At 36.5% G+C, this 20,947-nt stretch overlaps 2 protein-coding genes across 3 annotated transcripts in view; one reads left to right on the top strand and one right to left on the bottom strand.

Moving 5' to 3' along the window:
- The first annotated feature begins 6,650 nt into the window (after positions 1-6,650).
- Positions 6,651-20,947, top strand: part of LOC143593466 (oligopeptide transporter 7-like) — a 38,493-nt gene continuing 24,196 nt past the window's right edge. Inside the window, exons 1-5 of one of the 2 annotated variants that reach the window (XM_077073091.1) lie at positions 6,651-7,071; positions 7,250-7,819; positions 7,888-8,143; positions 8,395-8,577; positions 8,656-9,273. In XM_077073091.1, coding sequence (XP_076929206.1) covers positions 6,752-7,071; positions 7,250-7,819; positions 7,888-8,143; positions 8,395-8,577; positions 8,656-9,270 — 1,944 coding nt within the window. In that variant the 5' untranslated portion in view covers positions 6,651-6,751 and the 3' untranslated portion in view covers positions 9,271-9,273. Of the gene's footprint in view, positions 7,072-7,249; positions 7,820-7,887; positions 8,144-8,394; positions 8,578-8,655; positions 9,334-20,947 lie in introns of those variants that run through there. The other variant, XM_077073090.1, reaches the window with a different exon arrangement.
- On the bottom strand, positions 11,204-11,969 carry LOC143593463 (uncharacterized). The gene has a single exon (XM_077073087.1). It carries the CDS (start codon positions 11,967-11,969, stop codon positions 11,286-11,288), a length of 684 nt encoding a protein of 227 aa, XP_076929202.1. The 3' UTR covers positions 11,204-11,285.

A 20,947-nucleotide genomic window follows, 5' to 3' on the forward strand; every position in this document is an offset into this window, starting at 1 on the left:
GCTGGAACCCAGATCCCGTTTCAAGTCCGGTTTTTACTTCAGCTTCTGTTTATACCATACATGTATCTGTTTGTTTATATTTGTATGCATATGAGTGTATTTTTATATATATCTATATCATGTTCGTTTAATCAAGATTCCGTTTTTTTTAATCGGTGCTTGTTTAAGGTGGATTGATTCAGGTTCGATTATGATTTATCTTAGGTTGATTGGTTTATGGACGGTCTATTTAATGTTCATGAGAGCCGTTTAAGCTCGGTTTATAGGACCATTTGTTATTAATCGTAAAGAAATAGAATGAAATGAAAATAAATGCTTATAATGTTTACCTTACGGATTTGATTAAATCTCGACTACTTGAACCTTTAAACAAATCTTCTAAAATCTAGGATTGAATGAAAAGGATGGAGTGTGTACAGGAGATGGTGTGTGTATGGGTGTGATAAGGATTGGGTAATGATGGTGAAATGATAAGGATAAGGATGATTTAGGGTTTTAGGGATTTAAATAGGCAAAGCCCAAAGGCTTTTAGGCCCATAATTGTGCCCAAGTCCATTAGCCTTGCTAACCTTATCCTATCCATCCTCTACATATTATTTAATTAATTTAATTAACGTCTCTCGACACGTCAACTAAAATGAACACTGAATATTTATTTATTTATTTAACGAAACATAGACGTTTTGTAACACCCTAGGCAAATTCCACATCGGCCGTGGACAGGAGAGATCCTTGGTTCATAAGTAAATGCCCGCCTCTTAAATCACCAACGCATTTTGGGCTTAATGGTAGTGGACGAGAGGAGAGATCCACAGTTAAGCGTGCTTTGGTGGGAGTAGTAGCAGGATGGGTGACCTCCTCGGAAGTCTCTACCTGGGCAACTAAAAACAAATCCGTGAGCTCTTCGTGGGCAAAGCGGACAATATTGGTGGTGCAAGGGGCCGGATGTTACAAGTGGTATCAGATCCACTCCTGTGCCGTTCGGGATGGAGGGGAAAACCTCATCAGAGAAGGTGAGTCCCCGGGGGTGTTGCGAGGTACACCTTAGGCAAATCCCACATCCTGGATTGGATGGTGGGGCAAACCTCATCAAGGACGATGAGTCCAAAAGGGGGGGTGTTTGTAACACCCTAGGCAAATCCCACATCGGCCGTGTACAAGAGAGATCCTTGGTTCATAAGTAAATGCCCCGCCTCTTAAATCACCAACGCGTTTTGGGCTTAATGGTAGTGGACGAGAGGAGAGATCCACAGTTAACTGTGCTCAGGTGGGAGTAGTAGCAGGATGGGTGACCTCCTGGGAAGTCTCCACCTGGGCAACCAAAAACAAATCCGTGAGCTCTTCATGGGCAAAGCGGACAATATTGGTGGTGCGAGGGGCCGGATGTTACACTTGATTAACGGCATAGGATAGATCCGGTCTTGTTATGGTAAGGTATTGAAGAGCACCGACTAGCGAGCGATAAAGTGTGGGATCATGAAAAGGAGTACCGGCAGAAAGGAAAGTATCCGTGGTACTGACTGGGGTAGCAACGGGTTTAGAATCAAGTAAGCTGGCTCGAGAGAGTATGTCATATGCATACTTAGATTGACTGAGAAAGAAGCCATGGGAGGTATGAGTAACCTCAAGACCCAAAAAATAGCTTAGCAGACCAATATCTTTTAATTTAAACTCGGTATGAAGACGAGTTGTAAAGGCATTAATGAGTGTCTCATTGTTGCCAGTGAGAAGGACATCGTCTACATAAACTAAGAGATAAATTAAATTGTTGTCTTTTTTATAGACAAAAAGAGATGGATCAGCTTGGCTGCAATGAAACCCAAGAGTGACGAGGAAGGCACTGAAACGTTAAAACCAAGCTCGTGGAGCTTGTTTTAAACCATATAGGGCTCGTTTAAGTTTGCATACATGATTTGAGAATTGTTGGTTTACGAATCCCGGTGGTTGTTCCATGTACACAGTTTCACTCAAATGCCCGTTCAAAAAGGCATTATTTAGGTCAAGTTGACGAAGTTTCCAGTAAAAAATAGTGGCAAGACTGAGAACGACTCGAATAGTAAAGGATTTTACCATTGGACTGAACGTGTGAAAGAAATCTAGACCTGGAATCTGTGTGAATCCTTGTGCTACTAAGCGAGCTTTGTAGCGATCGAGGGATCCATCGGCTTTATATTTGATTCGATAGATCCATTTTGAACCTATAACATTCGAATGAGTAGGGCGTTGCACAAGTTTCCATGTATTATTGTTACAAAGGGCTTTAACTTCATCGTTCATAGCGGCTACCCATTTGGGATTTTTAGCAGCTGTTTTGTAACCCTTGGGAGTATGGTTGACAAAGAGAGCATGATGAAGTTTGTGGCAACTGAAGTCCGTTAGATCGGCGAAATGTTTAGGTTTAAAGATTCCGGCCTTGGAACATGTAGTCAATAAAAATGTTTAGGTCGAGACACCGATAGACTTTGTATCTTGGGTTGTAGCCAATAAAAATGCATGAGATGCTTCGGGGTTGAAGTTTGTGTTTGGTATAAACTATAAGATATGGAAACACACAACACCCAAACACACGAAAATTGGCATAAGATGGCGCATGATTGAACAAAACTTCAAATGGCGATTTGTTGTTAAGTATAGGTGTCGGTAACCGATTGATTATATATGTGGCTGAGGTGAATGCATCAACCTATAAGTTGTCGGTGCGTTTGAATTAAACATCATGGCTAACCCGGTTTCGGTTATGTGACGGTGTTTTCTTTCGGACCGTCCGTTTTGTTGAGGTGTATAAGGACAAGATAATCTGTGGTGTATGCCATGTTGAAAAAATTGGTGAACTTTGTTATTTGTGAACTCGGTTCCCCCGTCACTTTGGAATACTTTGATGGTGGTAGAGAACTGATTTTGAACAAAATTTAGAAACATGACAGTATATTAAAAAATTTAGATTTTTCTTTAAATGGGTAAAACCACATGCATCAAGAAAAATCATCAACAAAGACCACATAATATAAATAGCCATCGATGGACATAATGGGTGCGGGACCCCAAAGATCACAGTTAGGCCTGTAAACGAACCGAATGTTCGGTGAACTATCGTGAACTGTTCAGCGAAAAGTTCGTTTATGTTCATTTATTTAATAAACGAACGAACATGAACAAAAAATCTGTGTTCGTTTAATTAAACGAACGAACATGAACACATATTCCGTTTGTTCATTTATGTTCATGAACGATCGTTTATGTCTGTTTATTTATGTTTGTTTATGTGTTAATAGAACATAATTAAATATTATCTGGATAGGTTATCTATATTTGCTAATTTGTGTTCATTTAAATGTTTTCGTATAAGTTCGTTTATATTTTGTTCATTTGCATTTGTTCATACATGTTCGTTTATCTTTGTTCAGTTATCTTCGTTTAAATTTAAAAAAAACGAATGCAAATGTCCATTTTTAAATAAACGAGCATGAACATAAATATTTGTTCGATTAAGTGTCCGTGTTCTTTTAAAGTTAAATGAAAGAACACGGACACGCTCTTGTTTGTGTTCATTCGATTTGTTTACAGGTTTTCATTATTCACATTGATGAATGCATCGATCTCAATCTCTAGGCTCTGCCGATTTTATTTGTGTTCGTTTGTGTTCGTGAACACATTAATTTCCTTAATGAACGAACACGAACATAAAATCTCATTCAGTAAGTGTTCGTGAACCGTTCGTGAACACATTATTTGCTTAACGAACGGACATGAACAAGGCCTTGTTCGTGTTCGTTCGGTTCGTTTACAGCCCTAATCACAATGAATCAAATCTAAAACATGTGACGATCTATTTTGATGCTCAATAAATGATAACCGATGCGATTTAGATAACAGACAAGACGAACATAAACCCGGTTTGGGCAACAACGATGTAAGAAAAACATGACAAAATTTATTTAAAGTGGAAATAGTATCGAATGAGACGTGTCCTAAGCGACTATGCCATTTATCAAAAGATGCACGAAGATGTGTGGTGGATAGAGCAACAATGAGTGACTTATGACTTTGTGAGAGGACATAGAAACCATTCTCGCAGCTTCCTCTAGCAATGACCTCTGCTGTTTTTCAGTCCTGAATATGGAAGAAAGTATTAGAGAATAACACATCAACGGGTGAATCATTTGTTAAATGACTTATAGATTAGAGATCTTTGGTGATATTTGGAACAACAAGCATGCTTTGTAATGGAAATGTATTTTTAATTGTGGCTGTCCCGATTCGAGAAACATGAAGTGACTGTTTCCGAAAGTGACATGAGTATTACCAGAATCTGCATGAGAGTCATCTAGACCGGTTGGAGACCGGAGCATGTGAGTTGTGGCTCCAGTGTCGGCAGTCCAATCTGGGGTAGACGGGTTGATGCCACATTGTGCATGAAAGGCTTGTGCGAGATGTGCATCAAGAGAAGGAACCCTTTGAGCATAGTTTGCCAACTCTGAAGATCCGGTAGCATCGTGACCCTCTTTTTTTTTACAGATTTGACAACAAATGGTCTTTTTGTTAATGGTTGAACGCCCACGGGTGGAGGAGTGCCTCGGAACTGACCTCGAGAGGAGGATCTAGGGTTGGTGTAGGTGCGATTTGATTAAGCCGAAAAAGGCAGCTTGGGGAGGTTGATTAATTGCCATGTAGGTTTTGAAGAAATATCTCATGAGTTTCTATGTGCGCAAGCAAATCACGAAAAAGCGGAGCCGATCGAATGGTTCTTTGAGAAGTAGAGAAGTTTTCAAACGAGGCACCAAGTCCGCATAGGAACCAATGGCGTTTGTCTTCTTCGGTAACGGGGTAGCCAATGGCAACAAATTGGTCACATAGGGCCTTAAATTTCTTGCCATGTTCAGACACACTAGATGTGCCTTTCTGAAGTTTACTTAGAGAATCTCTAAGAGCATGCATACGTTCAATAGAATGATTACTATATATGGTCTCAAGGGCATGCCACACTTGAAAAGCAGTAGTATGACCAATGGTTTCTGCCATGGCTTCTTCGGTAAGTGTGGAATGAAGAAGCAAAACAAGTCTCTTATCGGCTTCTTTCCAGATAGAAAATTCTGGAGTGGGGTTGGTTTTGTCATCTTTGGTGATGGTTTTTGGTGGGGGTTTAACACTAGCATCAATGTGAGAAAGGAGATTAAGATAGAAAAGAACAGGATAAACTTGATTTTTCTAATTGAGATAATTTGAGGAGGTGAGTTTGATGTTGATGAGATGGCAAAGGAAGTGCAAGGGAATATTGGCCAAATCATTTGTGTTATAGGCTGCCATGGCAAAGAGATGCAGGGAAGTTAGGGGAAAAAAAGTAGAAAAGGAAGAGGCAGGCGACAAGATGGAGAAGGAAGAAAGGGTTGGATCGTTAAAGGTGACGAGATTAATAGTATCTCAAGTGCTTAACTTTATGTTTAATTAAGTTGATTATGTCTAATGTTTTGAATCAAGAATGTAGTCTTTTATTTTCTTAGATAGTACATGTGTTTGTGTTTGTGAACCGTTTGCGAACAAGTTCAATTCCTAACAAACAAAAATGAACAAGATTTCCGTTCGGTTAACGCTCAAGAGCAAGTTTAATGCTAAACGAACGAACATGAGCAAGACTTCATTCAATTCGGTTCTTTTATGGCCCTAATCACGAGTGAGTTCAACCATAGCGAGCTCGATGCCCTGCCCACCCTAATATTTATATGAGTACTGCCATACTTACAACTTGTAACATCGCAGTTTTATGCAATTAAATAATTGTGAGTTAAGACTAGAGGTGGGCAAATAAACCGGTTAACCAAACCGACCCGAAAACTGAACCAAAACCGGTTTGGAACCGATTGAAACCGTAGGTTCGGAACCGGCTTGTAATTTTCTCCACCAAAACCGGTTCCAAACCGGTTAACCGAACCAAAACCGGCCAAAACCAGGCAAAAACCGGTCAAAACCCGAACCGAAACCGATCGTACCATGGTAAGAAACCGGTTTCAACCCGAATTGAAACCGATCATAAACCGGTTTTGATTTTTGTTAACCAAACCGAACCGGTTTTGAGTATTAAACCGGTTTGTGCACCTCTAGTTAAGACTCCGTTAAGGTATCTGGTCGCGAACATGGACCTCATACATGGCATCACATCCCCTCACTAACATTCAAACTGGAAATAAATAAATAAAATATCCCCAACCAATCGCGGTCTTGTTCACAATCTTGAATCGTCCTATTCCTATTGTCACTCAAAAGATTCCAACATCCACCCAATCACTGGCACCGCATAATTAAACAAACATCATATTCAAATTCAAATCATATCATCCTCTGCAGCAGGCAGCCAAGAACAACAAGATGATAGGAGACGACGACGAAATCGCATCTCCCCTTCGTAAACTAAACTAAACTAAACTCAATTTTAATTATAATAAGAATAATTAATTTCCATTTCCACCAACCAAATTAATTAATTTGTAAAACATATGCAGTTTTCAACAACACCCAGATGATCCATGCCTCCACCTCCCACTCGCCGGAGGAGAATTCGCCGATCGAGCAGGTCGCACTCACCGTTCCGGTAACCGACGACCCGACTTTACCCGTCATCACTTTCCGGATGTGGGTACTGGGACTAACATCATGCGTCCTGCTTTCATTCCTAAACCAGTTCTTCTGGTACCGCCGTGAGCCACTCTCCATCACCTCCATCTCCGCCCAGATCGCCGTCGTCCCGCTCGGCCACCTCATGGCCGCCGCCGTCACCCGCAGGGTTTTCTTCCAGGGAAGAAAGTATGAGTTTAGCCTTAACCCTGGACCCTTTAATGTTAAAGAACATGTCTTGATTACCATCTTTGCCAACTCCGGTGCCGCCAATCCGTATGCCATTCATATTGTGAGTGCTGTCAAGATATTTTACAGCAAGACGTTGACTTTTTGGGTGGCCTTCATTGTGGTGGTTACGACCCAGGTGTTGGGCTTCGGGTGGGCCGGTATATTCCGGCGGTATCTGGTGGAGCCCGCCACCATGTGGTGGCCCCAGAATCTTGTGCAAGTTTCCCTCTTTAGGTACCTGCTGCTGCTGCTTTAAGACGTTAGTCGGTTGGTGGAGTTGGGACTATAAATTTTTCAATTTTAACCGATTTTGACTAAATAACGATTAATCATTATTATTATTATTATTCATCAATATTTGAACACTTTCTTTTGAAAGATTCCCAATTTAAAAGAATCTTGTGATTTTCAGGGCGTTACACGAGAAAGAGCCGAGGCCGAAAGGGGGGTTAACCCGCAATGAGTTCTTTCTCATTGTGTTTGTTTGTAGTTTCGCTTATTATGTTCTCCCGGGATACCTGTTCCCGATGCTTACATCGCTCTCGTGGATATGTTGGATCTTTCCTAAATCTGTGCTAGCACAACAGATTGGGTCGGGTCTTCATGGTCTTGGTGTTGGTGCGATCGGGTTCGACTGGTCGAGCATTTCGTCTTATCTTGGGAGCCCTCTTGCTAGCCCGTGGTTTGCCACAGCTAACATTGCGGTTGGTTATGGTTTGGTTACTTATGTTATAACGCCTTTAGCGTATTGGTTCAATGTTTATGAAGCCAAAAGGTTTCCTATATTTTCGGATGATCTTTTCACTTTCTCTGGGCAATCATACAACTCGTCGGCTATTGTTGACTCTAATTTTCACTTTGACTCGGATGCGTACGATCAAGAAGGTCAAATTTACCTTAGTATCTTCTTTGCAATGAATTATGCGGTCAGTTTCGCGTGTCTCACTGCGACTGTGGTTCATGTATTCGTCTTTCATGGAAGGTCTGAATCTTGTTATCTTTTTAAATCTATTTTTGGGGTTTTAAGTTGAAGTTTTGATGCTGTTTTAGGGACTTATGGCAGTTGAGTAAGTCGGCGTTTCAAGAAAAGAAAATGGATGTGCATGGTAAGCTTATGAAGCGATACCGCCAAGTTCCTCAGTGGTGGTTCATCTGCATATTGTTGACCAACATTGTAGCAACATTGCTTGTGATTGAATACTTTAAAAGTCAACTTCAGTTACCCTGGTGGGCGTTCTTGTTGGCATGTGCTCTTGCGTTCTTTTTCACACTTCCTATCGGTGTCATCACCGCCACAACAAACCAGGTATTTCAAATATGTGCTAGAATAGATTAATGATGCCATGAACTTTAACATGGGTATCTTCTTAGTTTGTACTGAAATGAATTTTGTACCTAGGTATTTATAAACTTTTACTAGAATGCAGATTATGTAACTAGGTATCTGTAATCTTGTACCGTAATAGATTCTGGACTAGGGTACATTTAAGTTTATACTAGAATAGATTGATGATGTTATCAATTCTAACATGGGTATGTTTGTAACTAATCAAACAGACGCCGGGCTTGAATGTGATCACGGAGTACATCATAGGATACATATATCCAGGATACCCCGTGGCCAACATGTGTTTTAAGGTTTACGGGTACATTAGTGTGAAACAAGGTATCGTGTTTTTACAAGACTTCAAACTAGGCCATTACATGAAAATCCCCCCAAGATCAATGTTCATGGCTCAGGTAAAAACCTTTCACCCGCTCACGGTCAACTTAAAGTCAACTATCCCTAACACAATTTTCTTAAAATCTTGTGATCAGGTATGTGGCACACTAGTATCAGCATTCGTACACTTAGGAACCGCGTGGTGGCTAATGGACACGGTCTCAAACATATGTGACCGAGCCTTGCTTCCCCCGGGCAGCCCTTGGACCTGCCCGGGTGACCATGTGTTTTATGATGCCTCGGTTATATGGGGTCTAATCGGGCCACGCCGGATCTTTGGTGATCTGGGCTACTACAACTCGATAAATTGGTTCTTTTTAGCCGGTGCATTGGCTCCTATTATCGTTTGGCTCTTACACAAAGCTTTTCCAAGCCAAAACTGGATTACCCTAATCACAACGCCGGTTTTGTTGGGCGCAACAATTAATATGCCGCCCGCCACTTCTGTAAACTATAATAGTTGGATAATTATTGGGTTTTTGTCTGGTTTTGTGGCGTATAGGTACCATCATAACTGGTGGGGCCGGCATAATTATGTGATGTCGGGGGCGTTAGATGCAGGATTGGCGTTTATGGGGGTGTTGTTGTATGTTAGTTTGGATATGGAGGGTTTTAGTTTAGATTGGTGGGGAAGTAAACCAGACGGTTGTTCACTGGCTTCTTGTCCAGGTGCTTCAGGTATTGTGGTTGACAGGTGCCCGGTTATTTGATTTGTAAAGTGTTGATGAAGGTGTATAGATGTGGTTTTGTTGGTTCTTCTTCTTGAAATGTATGCTCTATTGAACTGTTATTTATCATGTAACATAATGTACTGTAGAAGGAAACGATAGTTAAGATGCTGATTGGTCTGTTGGGACCACAAGTCGAACCGAGCTCTAAAGCTCATATACACTAAACAAATACGAGTACTAAAAGGATAAGATACAGTTATATTTTCAGTTGCAAACATCAATGTTTTTGTTGAAAGTTTGGCATTTGTTAAAAGGGACAATTTAATATAATAGTAACTAACTTTCAAAAGTGTTTCAATTTGGTCATTTAATTTTAAAAAGTGTTCAACAAACTTTGTTAAGAGTCCGGCATTTGTTAATTAACTTGATCATCATCACATGTGTGACCTAACTGTTTATACAGTGAAAAACAAAAGAAAAGATGACACTTTCTATTAATAGATGTGATTATAATAGTTTTTTTTAAAATGCCCAATTCACACATCCTATAACACATGAAACTAAAACCCTAAACCATTTAGGGGTATGACCATAATTTATACACTTGAATACCATTATTCCATTTTTGTATCTTGATAGAACAACGAATGTATGTGATATCAAACCATCTGCTGCAACCAAATTCACATATAAACATACATATTTATGTGCATGTCATGTTTTCTTGTCTGACTATTTTCCTTGGGTTATTCAAAAGGATTTCGTGTAACCTACGACATTAATGTGATGACGAACCAACTTAGAGGTGGGCATAAAACCCGGTTCCAGACTGGACTTTCAAGTTTCTAATTGACTATATATACCATTTTAAGAAACACCTCCAACAAACAAAAGAAGTATTCGATATGACAATCTGTGGTTGCTGAGTTTGTTCAAGACATGACTACATATTCAACATCTTGAACAGTACGAGTCAACTGTTATGTATCAAAATGTTGAATCCACCAATGAATTGTAGAATTAACTTAAATCATCACATGCAACAAAGAATTCCATCCAGTAAGATGAAGCAATACAACCAACTACTATGTTTCATTGGCCACATGAAGATGGATGAATTAGAATGCGATGATTGGCAAACTATACTCGTCACGGATTGATACGCTATCAATTGACGTTTAAGTATTTCAAAAATGCATATTATGTGAAGACTGATGGTTTTTCCTAGAAGGTAGACTCGGCTGCAACCAATCACATATGCAAAGATGATTGACAGTTAGAAATTTGAGAGAGTACATGATGGATTCGTATTGCATTGGGCGTGAGACGAATGTGTTGGAATTCACATGTCAAATCTTTATTATCTATTAATGTTCTGCTCGTATCACAAATCAGAAAGACTCTGGTTTGTTAAGTATTTCAAAAATACTTGAAGATACAAACTACTGGTAAATGAATTTCAATCAAATGTTGATCTATTGATTGGCTTTGATTGTTAGCATGTCTATACTAAACATACTGTTGATGTAATTACTAATGCAATCAATTCTTTAGTTAAAGTTAACATCAAAACTGAATAAAAGTTGTATTGCACAGAACAAAATATCAGCAAAGACATTCTTGGTTAATCATCCAAGAATGTATGTTCAGAAACTAGCAAACTGCAAAATCTTCATGATACCAGTTTATATTATTCTCAACCACAAACATACAACTCAGGCCAGAAATCATTCTCAACCAACATAAGTTTACCACAATCACCAACGGAAAACCAATAAACATAACCCAAAAGCAAAGATTATAAAACAAAGCTGAACCAAAGAAATAGCATAAAAACTAGCAATAAATGTGATTAAAAGATTGAATCATCTTCAAAATCCAAAAACAAAACCGAGACTAACAAGCAGCCCCTAAATATACTTAAAAGGATTGCAACACACCACCACTAGAAATAATAATCCAATAAAAAACTAAAAACTAATTAACCAAAATATACCTTCAAGATCATCATCCCAATAGTACTTTTGAAGAACAGCTTTAGTCAGTTTTATTACTCATGAAGCCCTCGGACACTCACGAGCAAAATGCCCCGGCTCACCACAATTATAGCACTTCCCACCACCACCACCACCACCACCGGACCTCGAGAAACCACGTCCGCCACCACCATCACCACCAACAGCACACTCCCTAGCCAAATGCCCTACCTCACCACAATTAAAACACCCGCCTCCACCACCACCACCACCACCGCCACGTCCCCGATTGCAATCCCGAGCCAAATGCCCAAACCCTCCACAATTATAACAGCCGCCACCACCCGCTCCAGCGCTGCTACTACAATCCCTAGAAATATGCCCAACGCCACCACAGTTATAGCACTCACGTCCTCCACCACCGCCACGGTACGCGCCGCCGTTCCCATTATACACGCCGCCGCCGGCACGACTAAACCCGAAACCCCCACGACCCACGTCACGATTACGATTACGGTTACGATTACGATCAGTGTTGGATCCATCCAGCGGAGTAACATTAACAGCCTGCAACTTATTGTTCTTTTCAAGAACTAGAAACTTAACTTTCTGACCTTCGTGGAGGCTCCGGTAGCCGTCGGATTGGATCTCGGAATGGTGAACGAAGAGATCCTCGCCGCCGTCTTCATCTGGCTTGATGAAGCCGTAACCCTTGCTGTCGTTAAAGCGAATGACAACTCCGGTCGACTCTGTGTCCGCCATTGGGTTAATGGTTTGAGGGTGAAAGGGTATAATAATATTAATATAATATAAATAAGCCGCCTGAAAGTGAAACCCTAATTCTAATCGGCCCTCTGCGTTTGGGTCCTGATATTGATATGATAGTCACGCCCCGCATCTTCTCTAAAAATATTATCTTTTATTTTATATCTTTTTTTATCTTTTATCTTTAATTAGTTTTTTCTTAACAAAATGATTGGTTAATTTATTATTATTATTATTATTATTATTATTATTATTTAAAAACGATGATTTTCTTTTTTTTTCGGATGAAGAGCTCGGTTGTCTCATTCTGGTCAGACTTTAATGTTATATCGGGCTCATGCTGGCTTCATAGTTAGGCTTGCATTTCTCCGGGAAACCATCTGCCTACTAGCACTTGATAGTTGTACCGCCACAAGAGAATAACTCTCTGGTGTAACTCACAGTGAAACAGAAACCCGGATGGGATCGAGATTCGAACTGACAACCTTAAATAAGATTTAGTTCAAATCATTCATTCCCATAATCCTCTGAAGTGACACATGTGGGGATCAAACTTTGGTCTCTACTGAAGAACCCAAAACTCTTACCATTAGACCACAAGTGATGGATATTAGTTGATTTATTTATTTAAAGTTATTTATTGTTATAAGCGTTGTTTGTTGAAAAAATATCACAAGATGAGTAATTGTATGTGTTTAAAAACTAAATTAAACAATTATTGTTGTAGAAATATAATTTGTAAAAGATAAAATTGTGAGGAAAATTAATGTTCCAAGTTTGTTAGTAGTTGGTTAATGTCGCTAAATTATATCGCTTCTCGGGCTCATCGAGACAAAGAACTAATAAATCTTAAGATAGATGGTTCGTAAACTCAATGGCGTTATTCTTTAACATCTTGGGGTCATGCCTTCTTTTAACATTATTGTGTGTATGAATATACTAGGAAAGTTGGATTAGATAATCTAAGGGTGGACCAAATCACCTAGAGGTGCATACTGAAAACTAGTTTGGGTGAAACTGGTTCCAATCCGAGTCGGATTTTACTTCCTTTCATTTTATCCGAACTGGTTTTATAACTAATTCATTTTCTCTCAAAATCCGTTCTTATGCACCTCTTGGTGGACCTACGAAGGTGTTCAGGGTAGCATTGGAATTTGGAAACATGTCAAATGGCCCATGTAGATTCTAACTTTTTTTTTTTTTTAGTGTTGTTACAACACTAGTGATAGGTACACACCATAGAGGTAACTTATAAGCCCATTTATATTAAGATAATTGGTTTTATATGGGTTATGTTTACATGTTGGTATGCCAAACCTCATACAAACTTATGAATTTACAAGAATTTAAACATGAGAAAACCCTTATTAACAAGGAAATCTTCAACAAAAATATACAAATATTTGTAAAACAATGACCTTACTACATAAATTAACAATTGTTTTTCTTTTAGTTTTTAGGTTTGAAGATAAAGTATTCAACAAGTTTAAGTTCTGATATAAAATACTTTTATAGTGTTATAAAACTTAAATGGTCAAACAATGAACTCCTAGATTCACTGAGGTGACCTATTTAGCTAAATGTAATCGTTGGTTGAATCCAACACCGACCAAAATCCATTTAGGCTAAAACCAAACACATGAATTTCTTAATAACTTGATGCCATATCACAAATTTCTCACAATGGACCTTGCGGTTTAGCCCTATTATGGGATATAGGTTTATAATGTTGCACGCTTGGGTCTTTAGGTGTCCATTTTGTAATATGTTTAGCAGTTTAGGATCAAATACTAATTTATGTTAAAAACTTAAAAATTTGAAACTTTGTTAAACTTGGTTAAGATGACCATTTTACCCTTAAATTTAAGAAACGAAAAATAAACATACACAAAATCCCAACCTCCCTCTTCTATTCCCTACGACCATTGAGTGTTGCTATTAGCTATAATCGTCAGAGTTACTAGGTTCTTGCAAAGCATGTGTAACTTTACCAACTCCCAATTTTCAACATGTATCATAGTTGGAAACACATTATTTTCTTTATTATATGCATTGATATTTACACTATATGATATAATTAAAGTGGCGGTAATATCGTAAACATTATTTTCTTTATTATATGCATTGATATTTACACTATATGATATAATAAAGTGGCGGTAATATCGTAGTTAAGTGAAGCTTTTAACGATATATTGTATGTATTGATGATTACACTACATATGCTATGATATTGGACACACCACATGTGTTATTGATGATGCTTTTATGTAATTATTGTTGCACACGCTACGTACGTATGCTATTAGTGTAAATATAGTGTACACATTGGTGACTACATGTCACACCCCGACCATGACGGAAATGTCGGGGCGCAACCGATTATTCATCGCACACGACACTATTAAGTGACAATATTTAATCAACTCATTTAAATTCATAAAAACACAAAGAGTCACATAACTTGTTCATACAATAACCGAATTCAAATCATAGTAAATAATATATTGTTCGTTTTGCTAATATCCTAATAGTCTCGATAACGTTTTTTCTTCAAGTCCAGTCAACCTAAAGTCAAACCTGTAACATTGCATAAATAGATTTTGTCAACACAAAGGTTGGTGAGCAATTTCATAGTTTTTGAACAATAGATATATAATATGAAATTCCACAACTTGTATACAAAACAATAAATAATAGTAACAATTTAGATAAACGAAATCGTTAATAAGAATACATAACGACACCTTTCTATAAGGGGATGCCAAATATACTCGGATTTTGTATGAAATCGTTAATAAGAATACATTGACGACACCTTTCTATAAGGGGATGCCAGATATACTCGGATTTATGAATCAACCATCCAAAAGCGGTAAACACATTAGCACTTAAGCATATAATCACCAGATCGAGCATTTATTTAAGTAAAGTATACAATAAAGTTTGTGGTTTAAGACTCAAGTATAAATCATTTGGATTTGAATAAGTTTGCAATATCACCCCCAAAATATAAAAGAATGAAAACGGGGGATGAAAGTACTTACGTTCAAGTAATAAACTTGAAAGATTTGATGATTAGGAGATTAACCGGAACGATGAGTTTAACGAACGAAGCCTAAAGGAGAAGAAGTCTTGTATTAGAAAAGTTGTCTTGGAAGTCTTTAAATGAAAATAAATGATAAGAAACGTAAACAATTTAAAGTTTAAGGTTTAAAATGTAAATATTTAAGAAATTATAATAATAGTCCTTTAAAAATGTATGTTTGCTCGAAACCGGGTTAAAGTATCTAGCTCTTAATTTTACTCAACCTATGTTAAGTAATAAGGTGGGTAAAAATGCAAGAAAGCAAGTCCCTTTATAATATAGATACTAAAACGGGTTTTAACGAGTGTTCAGGTGGTCGGTTCGGGTCTTGGTGACTTGATCAAACCCAAAGTCAACTTTCCCAAAATAATAAATGTATGAGATAATTCAATAAATCTTAAAGAGACTTAACCAAGTATGTAGTTCTTATTGTTTTAGAACTAACAACGTCCGTTAAGCGAGTGTTCGGTTTAATCGGTCCAAACTTTGTTATAAAATCAAGTTGGATTCAACATTCCGAGTACCTTGTGAAAATAATTAAAATCAGTTTATAAAGTATTTTTAAATAAATATATAAGCTTTAATGGTTAAAAACACACATGTGTGTCTTAAGCGAGTAAACTTGGTTTAGTTCGGTTTTTATCTTGGAATAAGGTCAAGAATGGTTACCACATGTCCAAACATCATAGAACTTGTAAAATAATTTATAAATAATAATACCAAAGTTTTACATACAAAAAGTCAACAACGAAGTCTTTAAACGAAAGTTCGGTTTCCGGTTCGGATCTTGTTTCGGGATAAGACCGAGGTTAGATTCTACAAACCCATAACCATGGAACTAATTAAAATGGTTTTTAGAAACTCAAATCTTACATAAAACATTATACAACTATTTAAACAAACTAGTAAACGAGAGTTCGGCTTCTGGTTTGGAGCTATTTACAGAATAACTGAGGCTAGTCTCTACAAACCCATAACCATGGAACTCAAAATGTAAAATAGAACTAAGATGAGCAGAACTTAAACAAGTATAACAAGTTTGATGGTTAGATGCGAAAAATATATATAATCAAGGACTACTACAAGTCCTCCATGTAGCTTTGTCTTATGGGCCGGACACTTAACCGACCGAGACCGGAGAAATGCCCACCGAAGGTACAAAGGGTGCTATTATATATATGTTGTATAACAATATTCAAGTATAAATAAGTGTTAACAAGTTGATTATAATGTAAGACTATGGTCAGTTTGACTTTGGAAAGTCAAACTGCCAAAAAATATGAAGAACACCTTTGAATGCTTGAGAATTGGAAGAGAAATAGATGAATGAGCAGGGATTAATGAAGGGGATAGGGGTGTGTATATATAGGGTAGGTTGAAAGGGTCAATCATGGGGTGTGATATCAAGGTTTGCATGCAAGAGGGGTCAAGACAAGTCACAAAACAACAAAAAAAAAGATGGGGCTGCTGGTCTGCACGTCGGTTCGCGTCCGGAAGTTCGTTTTTGATGTATCTTGAGCGTTTTAAGTCCGTTTTCGAATCCGTAAAAGTGGTTTTTCAAATTAGACAAGCGGGAATGTTTTAGTAACATAAAATCCACTATTTTATATATTTGAAATGTTCGGGATATAAATCGGGTCGGTTTACAACATAAAAACAAATACAAAATAAATACAATTTGACCCGAAATCGAGGGATGTCACACTACACTACATATGTTGTATATGATTCTTTAGTCCATCGTTGATGCTTACATCTCGTGTTATTACTAATACTTGTTTATAATCATTTACACATACATTACATGTGTTACTCATGATATATAGTATATGCATTCTTAGTATAATGTATACACTAATCACAACATTTGTTACTAGTGTAAAATGCACCGCATGTGCATTCTTCATATACTGTATGATGCATACAATGGTGGTGTTACTAATGGAATTTATAGTGTATTCTTAATATATAGTTTATTCATCAATACATATACAAGATGTGTTACATTGTTGATCAGTTCTCCATGTTGGTAATGGAAAAGATAAATATTTTGATAAACTTATAACTAAAACATACATGTTACAGCAGATAGAATAGTCACGCCTGATGAGAATGATCCAGACGACATGATTGCCAGCTTGGTCGAGTTCCCCTTTAAGATGTATATTGTCACACCCCGACCAATGAAGGCGGAAACATCGAGGCGCGACATGATTGCTCATTGCACAATGACACTATAAAGTTACAATATTTAAACAACTCATTTAAATCCATATCATCATAAATAACACAACAATTGTTCATACAAAATGACAAATAGATAGATAAACAAATAACTTGTTCTTTTATTTTCTAATATCCTAAAGCCAAGATAATAAGTTTCTTCAAGTAATCCAATCAAGCTAACATCAAACCTGTAACATTGTATAAAATAGAGTTTGTCAACACGAAGGTTGGTGAACAATTTTCATAGTTTTGGACAATAAGTATATAGTATGAAATCCACAACTAGTATATGAAAACAATAAATAATAGCAACAATTTAGATAATAAACCGTCAATAAGAATACATTGACGACAATAATGAAATCGTCAATAAGAATACATTGACGACACCTTTCTATATGGGGATACCATATATACTCGGAATTAACATGTGATCATACTTTGATGAGGCTACCCGCCTTAGCATTCAAGAATTTGCACATAATCATGTAAAGCATATAACACCAAATCGAGCATTTATTTAAGTAAACATATACAATAAGTGTTGTGGTTTAAGACTCAAGTATAAATCATTTGAATTTGAATAAGTATGCAATGTCACCCCCAAAATGAAAGATAGAAAACGGGGGATGAAAAAGTACTCACTTTAACAAGTAACTTGAAAGATAGTGTCGTGAATAATCGGAGAGATCGGTTTAACGAGCAAGACCTATATTAAACGGGTCTTGTGTTAGTAGGTAATCTTGGAAGGGTTTAAAATAAAATACATGACAAATAAAGTAAATAAATAAAGTTTAGGATTTAAAATGTAAATATTTGAGAAATTAAATAAACGAGTTTTGTGAAATAAGTTTACTCGAAACCGGGTCTCGGTATTCTATTCATTAGTTTTTTTTCTTTTTTTACTCAACCTATGTTAAGTAATAATGTGGGTTAAAATGCGATATTGCAAAACCCTTGGTTATAAGAATACCCTAAACGAGTGTTCGGGTTTGTCGGTTCGAGACTTGATAATTGACCAAGCTCACAGTTAACTTTCCAAAATAATAAATGTTATGAGATAACTCTATAAAATCAAAATAGACTTAACCAAGTATGTAGTTCTATTGTGAAGAACCTTAACGTTCGTTAAACGAGTATACGACCTTATCGGTTCGAACTTGTTATAAGATCAAGTTGGTTACCGATATGCCAAGTATGTTTAGAAACTAACTAAAATTGATTTAAAATATAATCTTGAAGAAAAATATGAGTTTTGGTGGCTAAAAACACACTTGTGTGTCTTAAGCGAGTGAACTCGGTTTAGTTTGGTTTTTGGTTTGGTCCTTGACTCGGAATAAGACCGAGGATGGTTACCACATACCCAATTACCATGGAACTTGTAAAATAACTTATAAATAATAATACTCAAGTTTTACATTCAAAAAGTTAACAATAAAGCTTTTAAACAAAAGTTCGGTTTTTAGTTCGGTCCTTGACTCGGAATAAGACCGAGGATGGTTACCACATACCCAATTACCATGGAACTTGTAAAATAACTTATAAATAATAATACTCAAGTTTTACATTCAAAAAGTTAACAATAATGCTTTTAAACAAAAGTTCGGTTTTTGGTTCGGTTCTCAACTCGGGATGAAACCGAGGCTAGTCACCACATACCCAATACCATGGAACTTGACAAATATGAACAATAAACTAAAATATGTAGAAGTTAAGCAAGTATAACAAGTTATATGGTTAGATTTGTTAAATATATAAACAAGGACTACAAAGTCCTCCATGTAACCTTGCCTTACTAGCCCGACATTTCAACCGCCGAGACCGGAGAAATGAAAGACCGAAGGTAAACAAGGAGTGTATATTATATATATGTTGTAACGTCAAGCTTTAAGTGTTGAGAAGTTAGTTAAAATAAAAGATTAGCTTATGAAGAACAACCTTAGAATTCAAGAATTTGAGAGAGAAATGAAGAAATGAGCAAGCACAAATGAAGAAGATGGGTGTGTATATATAGAGTAAGTTGAATGGGTCTTTCATAAAGGGTGTTTCATGAAAATGGGTTGGTTATAGACCCAAGAAGCACAAACTACAAATGGGTCCTTCAAGTCTCCATTTTGGTAGTTTTAGTTCCTGGAGTTCATTTTGAGCGTTTTCGGGGAATTTTAAGAACCGAAAAGGGTTTTTTTTTATCCAACAACTATAAAACAAATATTTAACATACAATTCATCATTTTGATAATATCGAAAGGTTCGGGATACAAAATGGGTCGGGTTTACATTAAGAATACAAGTATAAAATAACCCGAAATTGACAAATGTCACATATATTATTAATGGGAATTAGGGTTCTTTGATGAAACCGAAAATATGGAGAGAGAGAGTCACAAATTTGTTATGTCTATTTAGGGTTATATTACGATGTTAATTAATCTCTCCATATATTTATATATACTCAAGGGGAAACTCTTGATTAGCAAGTAAGAGTAGTATGGTCCATCAACAATAACCCAACTAATATATAATAATAAGGTATAATTTAATTATTTTGATATATTATTATATAAATGATAATTATGGCCATATATAAATATATTAATCCATATATTTATTCTTACATTCTCCCACTTGACCGAATAATCATTTATTATGAGCATTAGATTAGTCTGCAGATTTTAACACTCATTTTAGCTTTAAATTCTAACTGGAGCAGAGAAATAAGTCATTGAATTGAAAATCAGCTCAAGACCCCCATTAATCATACTATAGTTCTTGTTTATAACCTAAGTAGTTATGATCAAAATTTATAAGTAAGCCCCTCAAATATTTGATTTGTATACTAATATGTCTATATGTCATTACGCATGCAGAACATATTAAGAGACATACAAAATCAAAACTGATGAAGAAAATTAATAATGAAAAATTAATAATTAGTCATTCATATAACGATATACTATTATACATGGTCATAATAATCCCGTCTTTATTATAAGTGCTTTTATAAGACTTCCGGGTGACAGACATTTAGTTATAGGATCCTTAAGCATATATTGTGAATTTATTCGATATGAGAATTTAGTTTCCTCAATTCGTTCATAAACGAATAATTTATTTATATCAAAATTTAATACAGTACCTCTCGAACAGTTACTGTTTGAGAAAACATGGTAGCTGACTTTATCACAATAAGTCTTCAATATATAATTCATATGGAGTTTATAAACTTATAAGTCCAATGATAAATTTTTTAACATTTATTGACAACAGCTTTGTGATTTAATCAACATATTATGACATTAAAACTTAGATTGTTATTATCAATTCATTATGACTCCTCCATAAGATAGATTTATCTGCTGATATAAGAATATATATCCCGAAAATTACATTATGTTAACTTTGAATATAACAAAAATTAGAGTAATCAATTGGTTGAAGTTCTCACTTCTTCATTTTAAATTATAGTCTCTCGTTTCCCTTTAAAGATATTTCAATACTCTTTTAGATGCTTCACATTAATCTAGACATATCTAGTGTGTTGCCATTTTGAGTAAACTCTGAACGAATATAAACTTAAACCTATATGAGGCCTTTATTTAATGAATCATAAGGATATAATCTCGGTGATCCTATTATCCTCTAAAGCAGAGCAGTATCGTTT

Source organism: Bidens hawaiensis, unplaced genomic scaffold (assembly GCF_021521415.1).
Source record: "Bidens hawaiensis isolate Kalapana, Puna unplaced genomic scaffold, B.hawaiensis_p1.1 tig00042244_1, whole genome shotgun sequence".
In the NCBI taxonomy this organism is placed as follows: Eukaryota; Viridiplantae; Streptophyta; class Magnoliopsida; order Asterales; family Asteraceae; genus Bidens; species Bidens hawaiensis.

What these genes read in the sequence shown, in the direction of transcription:
- LOC143593463 (XM_077073087.1), bottom strand. Translation starts at nt 11,969, where the DNA reads ATGGCGGACACAGAGTCGACCGGAGTTGTCATTCGCTTTAACGACAGC.